At 38.5% G+C, this 18,586-nt stretch overlaps 1 protein-coding gene across 1 annotated transcript; it reads right to left on the minus strand.

The window, feature by feature from the left end:
- Positions 1-11,157: 11,157 nt before the first annotated feature.
- On the minus strand, positions 11,158-18,154 carry trappc3 (trafficking protein particle complex subunit 3). The gene is made up of 5 exons (XM_084131158.1): positions 17,993-18,154; positions 16,275-16,372; positions 13,925-14,024; positions 11,812-11,994; positions 11,158-11,720 (listed from the first exon to the last, which is right to left on the minus strand). Exons 1-5 carry the CDS (start codon positions 18,032-18,034, stop codon positions 11,601-11,603), a joined length of 543 nt encoding a protein of 180 aa, XP_083987284.1. The 5' UTR covers positions 18,035-18,154; the 3' UTR covers positions 11,158-11,600.
- Positions 18,155-18,586: the final 432 nt, after the last annotated feature.

The raw sequence follows: 18,586 nt of genomic DNA on the forward strand, positions 1-18,586 counted from the left end.
TTTCTTTATAAATCAATATTTTCAAACATCTCGCAATTTTATTTTTTTCTCAAAATTGCACGATATAAACGCAATTGCGAGTTATAAAGTCAGAATTGTGAGATATAAACTTGCAATTGCAAGAAATAAAGTCAGAATAGTCCCACAATTGCAAGTTTATATCTCGCAATTTTGAGAAAAAAGTACAAAATTATGAAAACGTAAAAATTTCGTCAGAATTGTGCCTGTGTCTGACTTTATAACACGCAATTGCAACTTAATATTTAATATTAATATTTAATATTTAATGCAACTTCATAATTAATATTAACATGCAATTGCGAGTTATAACTTACAGAATATCCGTTATAAACTCGCAATTGTGAGAAAAAAGGTGCAATTCCCTTTTTTATTTTTATTCTGTGGCAGAAACAAGGTTCCATATAAGAGTTTGTAAAGCTATGTGAATAAAGTATTTAATAAGATAATACTAAATACTAAGATAATAAAGAGTAAACACAACTACAAGCCAAGTATAGAATACTTAATTATACTTTTAAGTATATCTCGATCAAAAGATTGAGTACAAGTATAGGCCAAATATACTTTGACTTTTCTGTCAGTATAAGTCAAGTAGCCTTTACTTAAGTGTAATTTTAAGTATATTTCTGAGAAGTACATAAGAAGTAGACTGAAAGTATATATTTTTATTTTAATTTTAAAATAAGTATGCTAATAGCACACTTGAATAAACTTCTGTTTTGTAAGGTTAATGAGGATAACCATTAAACAAAAACATGATTGTATACTGATAAAGAAAGGATATATACAGTATACAGTACATATACTATATATATATATATATGTATATGTATGTATGTATGTATATATATATATATATATATATATACCTATATACCTTCATGGGTATGTTTAGGGGTGAAATCATATTAATTCATACAAAATCACCACCTTGTAACAGTTACGTTTTCCTGTGAGATCAGGTTGGATGCATCATATTACGGCCACTAACAAACTTGTTAATTGACGTTGAGAACTTCACATTTCTAGTAATAATTCTTATTCTTTGCGTGTCCCATTTTTTTTCTACTCGCGGCCCACAGCTTGAAATCCGCTGCTTTACATCACTTAATGAACGTTAATTAGTCGATGTGACAAGTTGTACATTATAAGGTTACTTCTGGGTTGGGGTTGTAAGTTGCAGTCTCCATATTTTTGTCTCTGCTCACAATGAGTATTGTAGTTGTTATGAATATAATGGCTTGGCTCTACAGAGACATGCAGAAAGCACCATTTCTTAGCCATTTATGTGGTTGTATTGATGTCTGCGCTAGTATGTGTGTGCATGAGCGAGTGTTACATCTCAGCAAGGTGGTGAAAGGAACGCTGTGGTACTTTATAGCACAGGTACCTTTTTTTTTCAAATAGAAATAAGATTGGCCCAGGAGTCATGAGATTAAAATCTGCCCCAGACATAACACCCGGCTCTCAGATTTACATCAGAGATTCTGCAAATTGTCGTAATCTTGGAGCATCGCCGGCACTCTGTATCAAAGGTCAGAGCGTCTGTTCTTCGAGCTGTCATCGCCCACACAAATACGTCTCCTTGCAATTATGCACCAACAGCACACTCATATGGTTCTATTAAACAACAGTAATACTTGACGGATCTGAACTCTCGAGAACTCTTCTTGCTTTTAAGCACAGCTGAGGAATCGCTTTGTTCATGGCTGGTTTATATAATCAGACGCTAATCAATGCTTCTTGGTGGCCCAAGCATTTGCTCCTGGAGGGCTTTCCGTATGGCCCAAAAAAAGATCTTTCAGACGATGCAGCGCTCCATGACATCCTTATGAGAGGGGAAGTTTATCGCGTACAGCGTACATGCCAAAAGAATTAGCGACGCTTACACAAAGGGCTCATCCGCTCGTGTTACGAACCACTATACGTAATGGGGCAAAAAATGTATTTCAATAAACACATCTATAGGCTGTGTTTTTTAGCACAAAAAGAAAGAAACAAAGATCAAACCACCATGAATCCAAGCATCTCATTCTATGGCAACATTTTTTTACACACATCAGAACTTTCTCCCTCCAAGGAAAACACTCAAAGGGTGCCTACATTTGTGTAAAGAGCATGCCCATGTAAAACACAGCTTCTCGTAAGAATTGTACTTCTCTTCTCAGTTAGCTGGGCACACATGGCGCAATGTGTACACAAGTTACTCTGGAACTTTTCGACTGTTTCCATAGTGACTCATTCATGTGGGTCTGCTTGAGCATTCCATCTCCTCATGACAGAAACCACTCTGGTCTCCACAGCCCATCCTCTGTTCCAGAACATTCTCTCTTTCAGATCGACTCGGGACACACAAAATCACAAGCAAATTAGAGTCGAGCGAGAGAGGGAAAACAGGCAAGCTAAATGGAACTTCCTGCAATTTTGAGATTTGGGCAATTTGACTCTGTCGGGTGGTTTGTAATTGTTTTTTACGTGTATAAAAATGTGTAAAATGCAGAAATGGCTCCGTCTGTTTGGAAAAGAAATAAATAAACGAAAAGGCTTTTATTGTGATTCTTCAAGTGAGCATACCGAAATATGACTAGGCCTCCACCCAGACTTCCACTGCTGAGAGTATGTGCATTTATTGCAGTGAAAGACTGGGCTGTTAAGAGGCATATAACCTCACTGGCTTTCAGAACGGGTCGAAAGGGTGGGTCTGGTCCTGGACCTGGTTTATTACACAATAAAGAACTCAAAACATACTTGACTGCTCGATTGGAACAGCTAGCTTTGACGTGGGGGGAGTATTCATGTCGAGCAGACTACTTTATGACATCACCAGTGGGCCACGTTCAGGTGATGGAGTGCTGTGTCATGCTTTGTTTGGTTTTCCAACAGAAGCCATATTAATTAAAACAGAGACTTTGAGAAAAACATGTCAGGAGGACAATTATGTATTCACGAAATGTCATTCGTTGAAAAACGCAGTAAGTAGTAATTAGTTTGGAACATGCTCGGTTTGATTTTATAGAACTGTCCAGTCCGCAATGTCAACATACAAATGAACAGCATGCATTTTCATTCATTAATGCAGCTTTGTGAGGATCTGAGTGAAGTAAGTGCGTCCAGTCACTCTAACGGTAAAAATAGCAGTGAGCACACACATTGTATCATGGTTACCAAATGTACTTTTGTTTATCTCAAGACATTTTTCAGGTTTTTATTATTATTTATCATCTATAGGCTAGAAACAGTTCAAATCGAACATGACGCTGTGATGCAACTTCAAAGACAGTTTAACCCTCTGGTGCTCTTCGGTAATTTTTGACTGAAAAATTATAAAATTATAATTAAGTTTTGTTTTTTTAGAATGTTTTACTTCATCGGAATGGTACGAAACTTGATAAAGGTTTTTGTACTTGCTTTGCGAACACACACACACACACACACACACACACACACACACACACACACACACACACACACACACACACACACACACACACACACACAAAAAAGAAATCATGGACATGTTTCGAAAGGGTTAAATGGTCCTGAAAAATATAGTCACACTTGTGCTCCGCATTGGAAATTAATGGGAGACGAATTTCAAGGCTTTGATTTTCTTGTTTAAGAGTAAAACGTGTTTATGAAAATATATATTTCATTTAGAAATTGAAAATAGTCATTTTTTAACCGCCATGCACATAAAGAGCACTAGAGGGTTAAGTCGCATATAAAAATGGCACAGATGGCCTAGCAGAGTAATCCCAGGCACATTAACTACACTTAAAAAAAATAAATACATTACAGTAAAATTTGGCAGCTGTGGTTGCCAGATTAATATTGGCAGATTAATACATATATACAGTGAGGAAAATAAGTATTTGAACACCCTATTTTGCAAGTTCTCCCACTTAGAAATCATGGAGGGGTCTAAAATTGTCATCGTAGGTGCATGTCCTACTGTACCAAATATTAACATTGATTTTCTCAGGTGTTCAAATACTTATTTGCAGCTGTATCATACAAATAAATAGTTAAAAAATCATACATTGTGATTTCTGGATTTTTTTTTTTAGATTATGTCTCTCACAGTGGGCATGCACCTACGATGACAATTTCAGACCCCTCCATGATTTCTAAGTGGGAGAACTTGCAAAATAGCAGGGTGTTCAAATACTTATTTTCCTCACTGTATATATACAGTGCAATGCATAAGTGAATACACCCATGCTAAAGTTGACTAAAAAGAGGAATAAAAAATCATATTTTGGAAATTGAACTTAATGCCTTAATTTAAAAAATTAGGAAAAATCCAACCTTTAAGGACACCAATTTTCTTTGTGAATGAATAATGTATCGTAAATAAATAAATGTTCTTCCTTAAAATACAGGGTGCATAAGTCTGGACACCCCTATGTTAAATTCCCATAGAGGCAGGCAGATTTTTATTTTTAAGTATTTTTAAAAAAAAAAAATTAGGATACTATGCATCCTGATAAAGTTCCCTTGGCCTTTGGAATTAAAATAGCCCCACATCATCACATAGCCTTCACCATACCTAGAGATTGGCATGGGGTACTTTCCATAAGATCATCTCTCAATGCAAATCAAACTTAGCTTTTAGGCTAACTGAAATAAAATCATGCCAATCTCTAGGTATGGTGAAGGTTATGTGATGATGTGGGGCTATTTTAATTCCAAAGGCCAAGGGAACTTTATCAGGATGCATAGTATCCTAATTTTTTTTTTAAAAAAATACTTAAAAATAAAAATCTGCCTGCCTCTATGGGAATTTAACATAGGGGTGTACTCACTTATGCACCATGTATTTTAAGGAAGAACATTTATTTATTTATAGGATTTTTCCTAATTTTTTAAATTAAGGCATTAAGTTCAATTTCCAAAATATGATTTTTTATTCCTCTTTTTAGTCAACTTTAGCATGGGTGTATTCACTTATGCATTGCACTGTATATATATATATATATATATATATATATATATAGGATTTTTTTTTTTTTTTTTACAGTAATTAACCCTTCTTTCTTTTTACAGTGATTGAACATTGTCCACTAATGTTTGCCAACTAGAAAATTTCCAAATATGTCTTCATTTTGAACACTATACAATTGTTTTTATCATTTTAAATGTCTTGCAAAGTGTGTTAAAATAAATGCTAGTTTGATATTTTGTAATATAATGCAATGCCATTCATTAATTTTTGAGTCTAAATACATTTTTTGGGTCACTGTAAAAGTACACAATCTCACATGACCTTAAAGCTGCAGTCCGTAGTTTTTCCTCTTTGTCGCCATCTCTGTTCGAAATCTGCAATTGCAGTTATTCGCGGAATTATCATTTTTACGTGCGTTGTGCCTCGGCACGGCACAGCGCGGATGAATCCAATGTTTTGAGGAGAATGTACGGCTGTCAGTCACCGCGCCGGTGTGGATACTGGCATTCGGAATCACAGATTCTACTTTTTGGAAGTATGACCAACATAAGAATTTTCACCGTAAAATGTCGTCTGAAGAAGTAACATCCACTTTTGTTCTGACCAACTAAGGGGGAAAAAGCATTGCAGTAAATCGCGCTGATTAAATCTAACGATTGCTTATCATATCACGTCAAACTGTGCAAATTATACTTTATTCTCAAATTGTTAATATTAACAACATCGGCATTGCGTGACTACATTTAATGCCCTTCCGATATTTATCCTTGTTTTCGCATGGGCCGGTTGCAGTCTCTTTTTTTCTCCGAAGTCCGAAGTCTTTCGCGTTTGTTCGGGTGAATCTCCAGTTGTCACTGGTGATTGTCGTTTGAACCTTTCTGGATCCGCCATCAAATTGATTTTAATTATATCAAGTGCTGTGAGAAAAGGCTATAAATCTCCACCTCCAACATCCTCACACGCAATATAGCCTACTAGCCGAGACTCCTTTATGTGTACAGATGTGACGTAATGATGCAAAGACATGCTCGAATTTCCAGCGGAAATCCACCAGTACCACTGAAAATTAAAAACATTATTACAAGCTTAAGCAGATAGTTTTGAACACTGGCTGGTTATGCATTTGCTCAAATTTATTTTGGATAATTTTTAACCCCAAAAAGCTACGGACTGCAGCTTTAAGTAAATAATGGAATATTTCTGAAATTAAGCAATTCAATTAATTATTTTAATAATCCCCATCAATCCTCTCCAAAAATTAAAAAATCAATGTGATATAATCTATAAGTCTAGGGATACAATGGAAAAAGAGGACCTTTCAAGTACCATTTAAGGCATTGGCAACAGGTTGAGGTTGCTGAGTGAGACTGAGGAGTTATGCTCTCTATTTGTCCCAGATGTGTTTGATTCAGATCAGCATAGTAGCAGTCATGGGAAAGTGGAAGTAGCACATTTTACATGTTATAAATATGGTGACCTATTCAAGGTAATCCTCTAAAAAGTGATGTGTAAAAAAAGAGGCAAAGAAGATTTTACAAATTAAATAAGAAACAAACAAATGTTTGAGAACTGATAGGAAAAGTCTTTGACATGTGGCGTTCCTCAAGGATCTAATTACATCTTTTCTTGACATCTGCACGGGAATTACCTCAGACAAGAGGGTTTGTTGCATTTCCATCTCGGATCCTTTGATTTACTGTCTGGTGACCTTTACTGGAAACCGTATGCATGCTGCTGTTCCCGCGAGCCAGGGAAGATCATCCATTCGTGTGTCATCTCCTTTGTGCTCCAGAAGAGCTGTGGGAGTCTTGGACACCATGCAACGGGCTGTGATGGCTCTCCAGCTTTGGGTCGGTTCTCCGTGCTCCAGGGCATGTTGATATTCCCACAAGGTGTGTTTTTGAAACGCACTCGGTCTTGCCCTGCTCCGTTTCCCTCCTTTGACCTTCATCATCTTGCTGCCAATCCTTTCACCCTGGCAAGGCTTGAAAGTGGGGGATACAGTGGAAGAAAGTGAGAAGAAAAAAGACGGAAGAATGGATGAGGGGGATTCAATAATGGTGAGCCAGCAGCAGGCCATCCGCAGGATTTTATTGTTTCAGCGTGCCATTCAGCATTTGTTTCTGATATAGGGCACATGGTTGCATTTAGAGGGTTTAAATGAGATTGGTGTGTACTGTCTCGTTTCCAGCATACGTAACTTTTGCTGCTTGTATGCAAGAACTGTCCTAATAAAATTCTTAAAGCGACAGTTCACCCCAAAATAAAAACGTCTGTCATGATTTACTGCTCACACTCATGCTGTTCCAAAATACAAGCAACACAGGCTCATTTGAAAAACGTACCTGTGGTAACATTTCTGCAAAACACGTACCAACACATACATATAAAATGTATGAAATATCCACAACACAGAGTGCACGGTTTATTTGTCGATCAGATGTTTGTGAAAGTTGCGCTCGTTGCAATAGCAACAGTAGACTCCTGGTGCAGTGTGTTTCATAATCAAACAATCATTGTAAAAAGAACAGCTTTTGTTATGTCGAGATCATGAGAAAACAAGATAGAAAAAAATAAGAATCCATGGCCTTTTAGGGCTTCCGTTTCGGACAAAACTGATAACGCTTTTAGCACCACTCACTGGACATTTCGGGTTTAAAACTGTCGCGAAACGTGCACAATGCAACGTAATATCATTTTGCAGAAATGTTACCGCAGGTAGGTTTTTCAAATGAGCCTGGGCTGAATAAAAGTGGATGTAGACCATAGCCCGACAAGCCAGACCCACATCAAGATGTTGGGTCTGGGAACACACCATTGGCAGGGCTCAGTCCGAGGGGCGGGATAAATGGTTGTCTTTCAAATTCCCTCTGCACGCAATAGGATAGTGCTACAACCAGCCAGAGCGTTTTCCCACCAGCGGAGCTAGTTGATAGATTAAACTTTTGCCGTATCCGGTCGGCAAAACTCCGAACACATCTTCCTTCAGTGCCATTCTTTGTTCTTTTCTCAAAGAAAAGCTTAAAGCTGCAGTCGGCAAGTCTGGCAGATTGAGTCGACTTAGCCAAAATTTTGAATGTTTACAACTCTCATGCCCCTCCCCCACTACCAGCGAGCACCCTCCCATCGAGGTCGTGCTCGTCAGTGCGTGTGTACCTGATTTTCTGTGAACGCGTCCGTCTCTTCAGCATCGATCAACACCATGGACTCGGAGGTAGGCTGCCCTGGCTAATCTATCCATACAGCAATAACCGAGGAATTGGAAGCTTGTTAGTAGATTTTCTCCCCACCATCACGCTATATGCAATCTTCAGGCGTGTCGTGTGTGATATTGTAACGTGCACGAGGGAGTGGGGATCTGTGGCGTGTGCACGACCTGTGATTGACAGTCAGATCTCACACCCCCCAGCGCTGATTGGACCCGATGATCCGGGAGCGGTGGATTTTTGCAAAACAAATAACACGCTCCAGGTGGAGTTAGAAGCTCGGGTTTTTTTCTAAAACCACCTTATTTATGATGTTCTGTCGGATTATAGTGTCGATTTCACTGAATATGATCAAAAAAATGTTGCCGACGGCAGCTTTAACTCCAAGTCTTCCAGACAGAGTCACGGCCAAAGCCGATTCGAAAGACCCATCTTCTTTGTTTTCAAGTAGCAGGGAATTCACTCAGAACCGTGGCAACTCTGCCGTCATTATGTTAAGCCCGCCCACCGACTCTATACACGATGTGATTGGCCTGACTAGAGTTTGGTTTTTCCAGCTCGCAAGCCAACGGAGAGTTGCTAGGCGACCCTGGCTGCAAATTACATTTGCTGCCACTAGGGTGCGTCTAGATTTCTAGGCTATGTAGACCAAGGACTGTCGAGCAAAACGGGCATAAATGCATCATAAACGTAGTTCATACAAGTAATGCATGTAACCACAATATGGTTAAGCCCTTATTTAGTGAAAATCTTGTCAGCCTTTCACTTTCATTGAATGCAAAAGAGCAGCTTGGATATTCTTCTAGATATCTATTTTTTTTTTTTATCCTATGGATAAAAGAAAGTCATACAGGTTTTAAAACACATGAAAGTGAGTAAACTATACAAAAAGTGACATTTTTTAGTGAGCTATTCAAGCTTTAAAGTCATCTTGAAATGAAAATTCCCCCTCTACTTTCTAAATGTTATAAATCTTACTGTGAACAATCTGTGCATATTAACACCATTTTAACCTCATGTTTAATCCAAATGTCATAACTGGACCTTCTGGTGAAAACGACTAACTTCTCTCTGGTGTGGTATGCAGAACTTCTCCAATAATTGACCCCTGCAAGCTCAAGTTTATCTGCCTCAACTTTTAAGTGCAACGCCCACATCTCAAAACCCAATCAACAACCGATACATAGAACCAAGTTTCCACTCTACATTTTTTTCTTTTTCGATAAAGTGTTACTCTTAGATGTACGTCACAATATGGAAGAAAAGATCTGCCACTATTTCCGTTTCGTCTGTCGTCTACTTTAAAAATATAGGCAAGGAATGAAGTGGGCTGGAGGCAGACCTTAAATTGCATACGAATGGATGAAAGAACAGGCTTCCTTTCTTTCATTTGTTGCCGTTGACCTGCCTTTAGACATGGGGGAAGAGCAGAAATAAAAATAGCTCGATAAAATCAATCCCTTATGGTGGAAAAGAGCTTCTTGGAATTCATTTGTGCCTTCTCCAGTGTCTGCCTGGTGTTGTGGACATGCCGACATGAGCGGCTCATACAGATGAGGATGAACACCGAGATGATGATGAGGAGGTCACCTCGTTGTCTGGAGACCATCCTTCTCATGCTGAGATTCATATTGGTTAAAGATGACTGTGATGGTTAATGAATACTGACGCATCACTTTGTTTCGGATGCTTGGCCAAGGATACATCCTGCATTGTTAAGAAGGGAGAAAGAAGGGGCTAGAGAAATTCCTGAGAGCATATGGAAGAGTGATACAAGTTTACACGCAGTACACAATCCCAGCTGTATATCCCCATGATACAGGGGTCTAATTCTGCCAAATGATTTAAATCGAATGCCTGAGCGAAACCATTTCCTCTTCCCTCGCTTTCCAATATACACATTATACAAAATACATACATTGTATGCATAATCTAGCGAGAGGGGATGAGGGATTCAGCCTGACAGGGCTCTGCATAAGTTTTCCACTGTTTTTCTTCTAAATGTCCCTGAATCAAGAGCGAGTGGATAAAGAATTTATTCACAAAATAATTTCCCAGCCCCAGAGATTCAAAAACAAGCAGTTGGTGGACCCCGTGAGCAATCAAATACCAAACTGAAGAGAAACACTGAAAAATCCATGAGAATGGAAAGAGAAAAAAGGTCACAGACAACAACGCTCACAGCTACCTCTAGTGGCTCGATGTAATAAAACAATACACTTACACAATGAACGCATTATTCGACACATCAATGTGAATAAAGTCACATGGAAACTGAAAAGGGCTAAAGTTTATACATCCATATGCTAGCCGACGGGAAGTAGTAGAAGAAGTATTAAACTTCTTTCCATTTGTGATCGACGAGGTGTGGAATTCTGGAAAAAGAAGCCCGGATCATGACGTAAGGTGATTAACAGGTGTCAGGAATGGACTTTGAGCTGCGCTGGAGTAATGATTGCCTTTCAGCTGACAACCTTCCCCTTCCCACCAGTCCGCATGACCGTGAACCCCTCGGCTACACCATTAAAACGCACTGGCTCCCAAAACAGCCCTGTCCTGCACACGCACCAGTGAACCTCCAGGCCCTGATTGCTTCCACGTTGCTTGAGTAAACATCTGAGACGAATTAGGCCCTTGTTATTGTTGTTTAACTCTAACCACATCGTGCTGCTGCGCTGCAGGAATAACAGTCCCACAATGCAAGGGCCAGTACAGGACAAGTCGAGGACGGCGATGGGGGCCACCGTGACACTTCATTACAAACGTGTGGAGGGACCTGCCACAGGCTCAGCACACACAGGTCCCATTATCTACATACCTAGACCCCTACCAGACTTCCCTTAACACCATCGGACCTTTCTACAAAACGTACGTCTCCCAAGACTACGGCTCTGTTCTTGTCGAACATGGGGCCCTTTCTTTAAATGTTGGTTTTAGATTAGTAATCTAAAGTTGTTTTCGACACATGAACACAACACTGTGATATGGTTTGCACAAATTAACGCTTTATTACAACTTTGAGTAAATATTAGTTTGTGTCAAAGACCTATTGAGTAGAAGGTTGTTCATAGTCTATGATTTATTAAATCTGATCACGATACACAGGTAAATAAATTAAACCTTCTGTGCCTTATGTCCGAGTTAAACGCAATAAGAAAAACAAAGAATACACTAGAGACAAATACAAAAAGAGACTTGAGAAAGTATTTTCCTGAAATAGACAACATGGACCAGGTGGAAAGAACATGCCATCCTTGTTGACACATCGAGAGAATCTTCTCGACGGCGGACTCTCATAGCAACACTTACAATGTTTTATTGTATCATAAGGAGGATTACTTGGTCTTCCCTTGACCAAAATAGAAGTTTTTGGTTCCCAACTCAACACAAAAAAGTCTCTCGGGGTCAAAGGTTAGTGTCTCTCAGCCTCATTCATCCCCAGCTGGCATGTTCTCCTCGATCCTTTTAATGAACTTCATGCGAATTTCTGTCACATTGTCTCCTCTTAGTGTGTCCTGAGCAAACCGCACATCCACCGCCATTTGAACCTGCAGGAGTCGAAAAACGACCGCAGCGTGAATGGCAATTGAGGGTTATCAGAAGATGCATCAATTCATTTCACGCAAAAATGCTCCTTACCATTTCAAGAGCCCCTCTCAGCACTCCACAGAGCAGGTTGGAGTAGACCAGATTATTGTGGTTGTCAGGGAGCTCTACAAAGTCCACCAGGGGGTTGCTTTCGAGGATAAGAGAGAACTCATCTCCAGCAGGACTCCAGTTGGTCACACTGGGAGTGATACCCAAGTACATCTTGAAGGCTACCTGTTAATGTGAAGACAAAAAGGCCCTTCAGTCTTCATGTTAACTCGCTTGCCTACATCTATGATGTCAAGGCCACATTTAAGTGATTTTGCAGAGCTGCCACATTCTTTTTAGGTGCTGTATTCACACTCTGAAATGACTTGAGGGGCTTTTGCACGACTGCAGAGAATGGGTTTAAGGAGACGTTTTTAACCCTTTGAATGTAATTAAATGGAAGAAATGATCAGGGTGGGCCATAAGAAAACCAGAATATTGCTCGTTTTACATCACAGTAACAGTATATATCACAATGTGATTATTTTTTGCAGGACATTAAATAAAAATGGTTTATATGTTACATACTAAAAAAAACTTACTGTAATGCCTATTTTAGATAATCAGTACTTCAAATGAATGTTACTATTTCAAAATGTTCTCTTTTTACTTGGAACCTGGACAAAAAACAAAAAAGATTATTATATGGTTGAACAAGATATACTAGGGATGCATTTAGGTTATCGGCCAATACCATTTAAAAAATAAAAATAAATAATGTATCGGTATCTTTCAATATTGGACATTTAATAACGCAAGCTCATTTCCCAATTTTTTTTTACATTTACATTTTTGTCTTCAAATCTCAAAATGAATATTTATTTCATACTGTACATTATAATTTTATTATGCCTAAAATCACTTGGAGCCAAAATCACTTTTAACTATTAAAAACCATATTATGTAATTGAAATGTAGCTGAAGAAAAATGAAATACATAAATAAATAGTACTAAAATCACTAAAACTGAAATGAAAATTAATTAAAGCTATATATACTGTAAATATTGATAAAATCCAAAAAGCTGATAAAATGACAAATCCACATAGCAAACTTTAAAAAAATATAGAAATAAAAATAAAAGCTAATGCCAAATATTAATAACTATAATTGTACATAAATAATACTAAATGAACACTGCTTGGAGCATTTAAAACAATTCCTTTTCATTTAAATTTTGAATTAATTAATACGCAATAATATAGATAGAACTTTACAGACAGGCCATAAAATGATAACAATTACCGGATTATTGTATTGAACAGAATTTTAATATCATGCACCTCTTAATTACATCCATCAGTGCAAAAAAGCTTCACATTATGCAACACTTAAGCAAAAAAATTAGCTCTGATTCTAAATTCTGTTTGGATGAGCCCCATCTGAAGCTATAAAATAGCCCAAATACACAAACCTGTGAGCGCACATCATTTGAATTCTATATTAATGCTCCCGGTCGCGGCGTTGCTCGACAACTGTAAACAATTAGACTAAACGCTTCACATTATAACCCTCATTAAAGTTATATTAAAAAGTGTTTAAAGGGATCAGGGTCCCAGCAAACCGATGGGTTCTGGACTAACATTTGACAACGTGGCACACGCAGAGGAAAGTGAGGAGAGAAAGAAAAAAGAAGAAAGGAGAACAGACAGACAGAGACCAAGCAAGCATGGACAGGTGACGGACAGTGGGAAGAACGCTCTGTCAATCCTGTCAGTGTGAACCCTATACGCTGAGGGTGAGGTGCAGTGTTTCGTAAAAAAAAAGCACAGTCTGTGGCTCTCACAGACCAAAGAAAACAAGGCGAGAGGAACATGAGTGTCTCGGTTCACTCTAACACCGCACAAACGGCTCGCCAGTTGGCTTTGCGGTAGCATAGCACGGATGTTTCTCAAGCTGTGTGACTCTGAAAAATTAAAACCGGTAGAAAGATGTGATGAAAGCTAAGAAAGTATGTGGGCTACTGCAGGTTGAAGTTCAAATTCCAGTCACTTGCTTGCGCATTAACATGCTTGCTTGCTTTTTGATTCTCTCTCTCTCTCTCTCTCTCTCTCTCTCGCCTGGCCTAAGGCAGGGCTCAGCATGCGTTCTGATTGGTTCAAAGTACTCACGTTACCTTTGCAATGACATCGGCCGTTTCTCGGAAATCGTGACACCTCCCCACGCTGGACCGAGCCAAGAAGTCCTCAATCAGACGCACTCCGATATTGTATCCCCTTGAAAGGATGGAAGAGAAGGGAAGCTGTGAAACTGTGTCATTGTCAGAGTAACTGCTTTCATTCACCCATCAACGCAATCATAGGAGCTATAGTCTCTTTTTACTTTGAAGGTTTTAGTAAAGCCCTTCAGCTTCAGAGACTCGAAAAGAAAGTTACAAACTTGTTTGGCCAGAGAGAAAGTCAAATTTTGCTCTTGCTTATATCATATTTGATGCTTTAAAGAAGCAGGAGGGAAAAAGGTCGTATTACAGACGTGTTGCCAAACCCAATATCAGTGGGACTACTGGATTAGTTCAAGGCACGGTTTAAATGAAAAGACCACTCAGCCAAAGAATACACGCTGCCCACTGATTCTCTAAACCACAATGGTTGGACTCCACGCATCCTCATGGCTTTTCCCACAATCTTTAAAACAGTGCTTCTCAACTGGTTTTGATTCAGGGTTCAGACTGTACATTGGACATCAAGTAGCAACCCAAAATAGTACCAAAATTGTTCATCAAACAAAAGAAACAAAAATGTACTTAAACATAAAAATGGATTAATACAATTAACTATACAGGCCTAACAATATGAAAAAAAAAATTTACATAAAAAATTGAGCCTAATATTGTATTAGGCTGCTGAATATGAGAAATGCATAGCCATTTGTGCATTTAAAAAAATATTAATAAGCATGCCTCAATACGTGCATGTAAATGAACTAATTGATTTTCAGTGCAATTAAGGCCCTGTTTACACCTGGTAAGATGCGTTTTGGTCGATCAGATCACAAGTGGACAAATGGTGTAAACGGGGGCTAAAATGTTTTGAGCTTGTCCACTTTCGACCACTTCCAGAGCTAGTCGAAAACACATTTGACTGGATTGCTTTCCTAGTGTAAACGCTCATGTGGTTGAATGTGATTGAACAGCCACAAAAGACCGCCTACTGACCGGCGTAAACATTATGTGAAGGGCGCTAGCCAGACGGGATTTAAACTTTGTCGGCTGGAGACCCCAAGTTTGGTTTGAAGACGAAAAACATACCAAGCACAATGTTCTCTCACTATTCCTGATTTCTAACACACACTCACCGTGTTTGGCGGGGTCTTGCGGCTTCAGAGCAGAAACAAAAGCTGCGTATGTTTTTCTGTCATGTCTGGGCACGTTCATATGTAAATTTCGTAGATCGAAAGATATGAAAGAACACATACATTTACCCACCCATAGACCCTCCCCTCAAAGAAATCAGGACTGAAGTGGTTGAAAGTGGACAAATGAGACGTATTAAACACCAGGTGTAAACGGGTATGTGTCTCCCTCATCCACTTGTGATCCGATCGACCAAATCGCAACTTAATACCAGATGTAAACAGGGCCTAAGAAAAGAGCCACATTGTAGACTGCTCTGGGTCATATTTTCTTTTACCTTTTGTAGTTTTGTTCAAGGTTTTGAGGATGTGAGCTTGTCATTCAACCTGCTTAGGTTAGCATCTGCCTAATTTAACTAGCTTCCACAAAGTTATAGATGAATTAGCACCCTACCCATCACAGAAAACGTTCTGCATTTTTATATTTTCAAAAAACATCACTTGGTGTGATTTTTAAGTTGTTTTCCTCATGGGGACCAAAAATGTCCCCACAAGGACAAGGATTTTGGATATTGCCATCTTTGTGGGGACATTTTGTCCCCATAATGTAGGGTTTACCAGGACACACACACACAAAACATCAAGACTCTCATCTAGTCTTTCATCTGCATCCTCTCTAATGGCGGAACAGAATCAGAGGGGAGCAGAATCATACATTTGAAAAACCAGGGGTGTAACCTACAGTTGCACGATTCATTTAGCAGGGTGGGGAAAGAGACCGCTCTCGAAAAACCTAGAGTGGCACATTTTAAATTCTCAACACCACCCAACCTAACTCCAGCAGACTGGATGGCACGGTAGGACAGGGCAATCACCACACCTAATACACTAACAGCCTACACCCAGCACAAACACTGACGATACAGCATCCACACTAAGCCCATCAGAACTCTGCTCCATTCCTACTGGTTGACTAATGGAAAACTGACTGGACAAATGTAAATGAAATGGTGACTAGTATCTGAAAATCTAACCATATTCCTTACACTTTCATTGAGTTTTTAAACTAAAATCTTGTCTAAATGAAAATAGAAAATATTAATGTCATCTGTAAACAGTGCATATAATGTGAGCAGATTGGATGAATAGACGGGGAAGGGAAAAGGCAGACTCACATTTTATCCAGTTGTTTGTTGACCTCCTCATCATTTTCATAGTCTTTACACAGCTGAGTGACCAGGGCTCCATACGTGAGAGTGAATAATTCTGAATTCTGTTCAAGAGACAGATCAACACAAAATTACCCACCACCATATTTACTCAGAATTTAGTGTGTTACCTGAAAAAAAAAAAAAAAAAAAAAAAAGACATTGAATGCTATTACAAAATAATAACAATAATAATAAAACTGGATCAAAAATTATAATGCAAAACACAGGTCCAAGCTTTTCATTAGATTATCATGGAGCCTTTTTTGCTAACAGCCACATTTCACAGTAATGTTCAATTTATTGTAGGGAAATAAAAACGGTCGGAAAATCATTATTTTTCTTATTTTGAACCATGCATTAATTTGTATTTATCATGCAAAGAATGTGCATTTCCAACCAGCCTGTGATCCATTTCTATTTACATGATATTTGGTGAGTGTTACTTTTGCACCCGATTAAAATGTTTACATTAGCTGCAATCAATCAATCGATCAAATTCCAATTTAATAATTAAAATAATTTAAATAAAACAATTTAGAAAGAATAAAATAAATAATAAATAAATAAATGAATAAAATGGTATCCATAGCCTTTGGTCTATGGCTCCAACCAATGTTGTTTTTAAATCCCAATTTCCACATTTAAAAAAAAAAAGAAGAAAAAAAAAGTACAACTTCTCTTTTTTAATTAAAAATTCTATTATGAGCATAACAATTTGAGTTAAAGCAGAACATCATTTTTTTAATAGCTCCTTTTTGCTTTTATGACAGAAGGCATAATCAACTCCACAAGTTTTTGTAAAAGCTGATCATATTGTTCTGTCGCATAATTTGAGAAGATCCACAGACCATCTTGCACTACATTAGGAGTACAACCGAGTTCACATGGGCACAATTTTGCTTATTTTCGTTTAGTGTCCAAGAAATAATGCAGTATCGTATTGATTGCATCAAAACATTTCTTTCCATTATTTCAAAATCCCAGGCTTTCAATATGGTTTTAGACTTCTGAACTCCACTATATAGGTTGTATAATAAAGAACTCAGTCCTCCACTATATCATCATCATCATCATCATCATGGGTAATAATCAGGACTGAATGAATGAGAGCACACAGTGGTCTTGAGCGCCCTCTCACGGCAAAATATGGAGTTGTTAAAAACACATTTACATTTCAAAACGTAACCCAAACATAACAAATCTAAAAACCCATGCATGACACAGCTGAATAAATCTATGTGCGTGTCTCTGCTTTCACTACTTTATTGTTTAGTCCGTATTAAGAGTAGCCTATACAGCTACAATGCCAATTGCCTTGTGTAATAACATCTGTGCAAAAAACAAAATGAATGGAACATAATGCATTATGCAATTAAAGTAAATCATTCTAACGAATCTATCATTCAATAATTTCCCCAAACGGTTATTGGAAAAATTATCTACACTTCTCAAGATTTTTTATTCAAAAGCCAGCCATCACTAATGGAAAGACTACGCTCATCTCTAGAGGAATAAACTAACGCACGCATAAATAACAAGTAAAGTACACTACACTATATTATTTTTTATACAAATAAACAAGCACTACTCCAATAAACATGTTATTTATCCGATGATGATAATAGCATGTTAGCTGGCTGCCCTGCGTTTGCCTGAGATCCACGGAAACACAAAACACTCACCATTTTCTTGCTGTCGGTGGCTCTGTTCGACTGCCTAGACATGATGTCTAATATTACAGGTGTGCACACAGATCGCTTACAGGTAATATTTTATTAATCTGCTCAGTGCAAAGACAGTCCCGTGATGTTGTTCCTGTCACTGTGGTGGATTTACTTCCTGAATCGACGCTGACAAGCCGGAAAAGTTGCTTCGCTTTGGATTGTGGGTATTGTAGTCAAACTGTAGTTCTGACCAGTTAAAGCAGGGTTCACCAATCTCGGTCCTGGAGGGCCGCTGTCCCTGCAGAGTTTAGCTCCAACCAGCTCCAACACACCTGTTTGAAAGTTTCTAGTATGCCTAGTGAGACCTTGATTAGCTGGTTCAGGTGTGTTTAATTGGGGTTGGAGCTAAACTCTGCAGGACAGCGGCCCTCCAGGACCGAGATTGGTGAACCCTGAGTTAAAGGGTTACTTCACCCAAAAATGAAAATTCTGTCATTAATTACTCACCCTCATGTCGTCCCTTTCGTTCATCTTCGGAACCCAAATGAAGATCTTTTTGATGAAATCTGAGAGCTTTCCGTCCCTCCATAGACAGCTACGCAACTGAAACTT

Source organism: Abramis brama (assembly GCF_963993115.1).
Source record: "Abramis brama genome assembly, chromosome: 12".
Lineage (NCBI taxonomy): Eukaryota > Metazoa > Chordata > Actinopteri > Cypriniformes > Leuciscidae > Abramis > Abramis brama.

What these genes read in the sequence shown, in the direction of transcription:
- trappc3 (XM_084131158.1), bottom strand. Translation starts at nt 18,034, where the DNA reads ATGTCTAGGCAGTCGAACAGAGCCACCGACAGCAAGAAAATG. An exon ending in CGGCCGATGTCATTGCAAAG is followed by an intron (nt 11,995 to 13,924) that starts GTAACGTGAGTA and finishes TCACATTAACAG; the next exon opens with GTAGCCTTCAAGATGTACTT. An exon ending in TGAGAGGGGCTCTTGAAATG is followed by an intron (nt 11,721 to 11,811) that starts GTAAGGAGCATT and finishes CGACTCCTGCAG; the next exon opens with GTTCAAATGGCGGTGGATGT.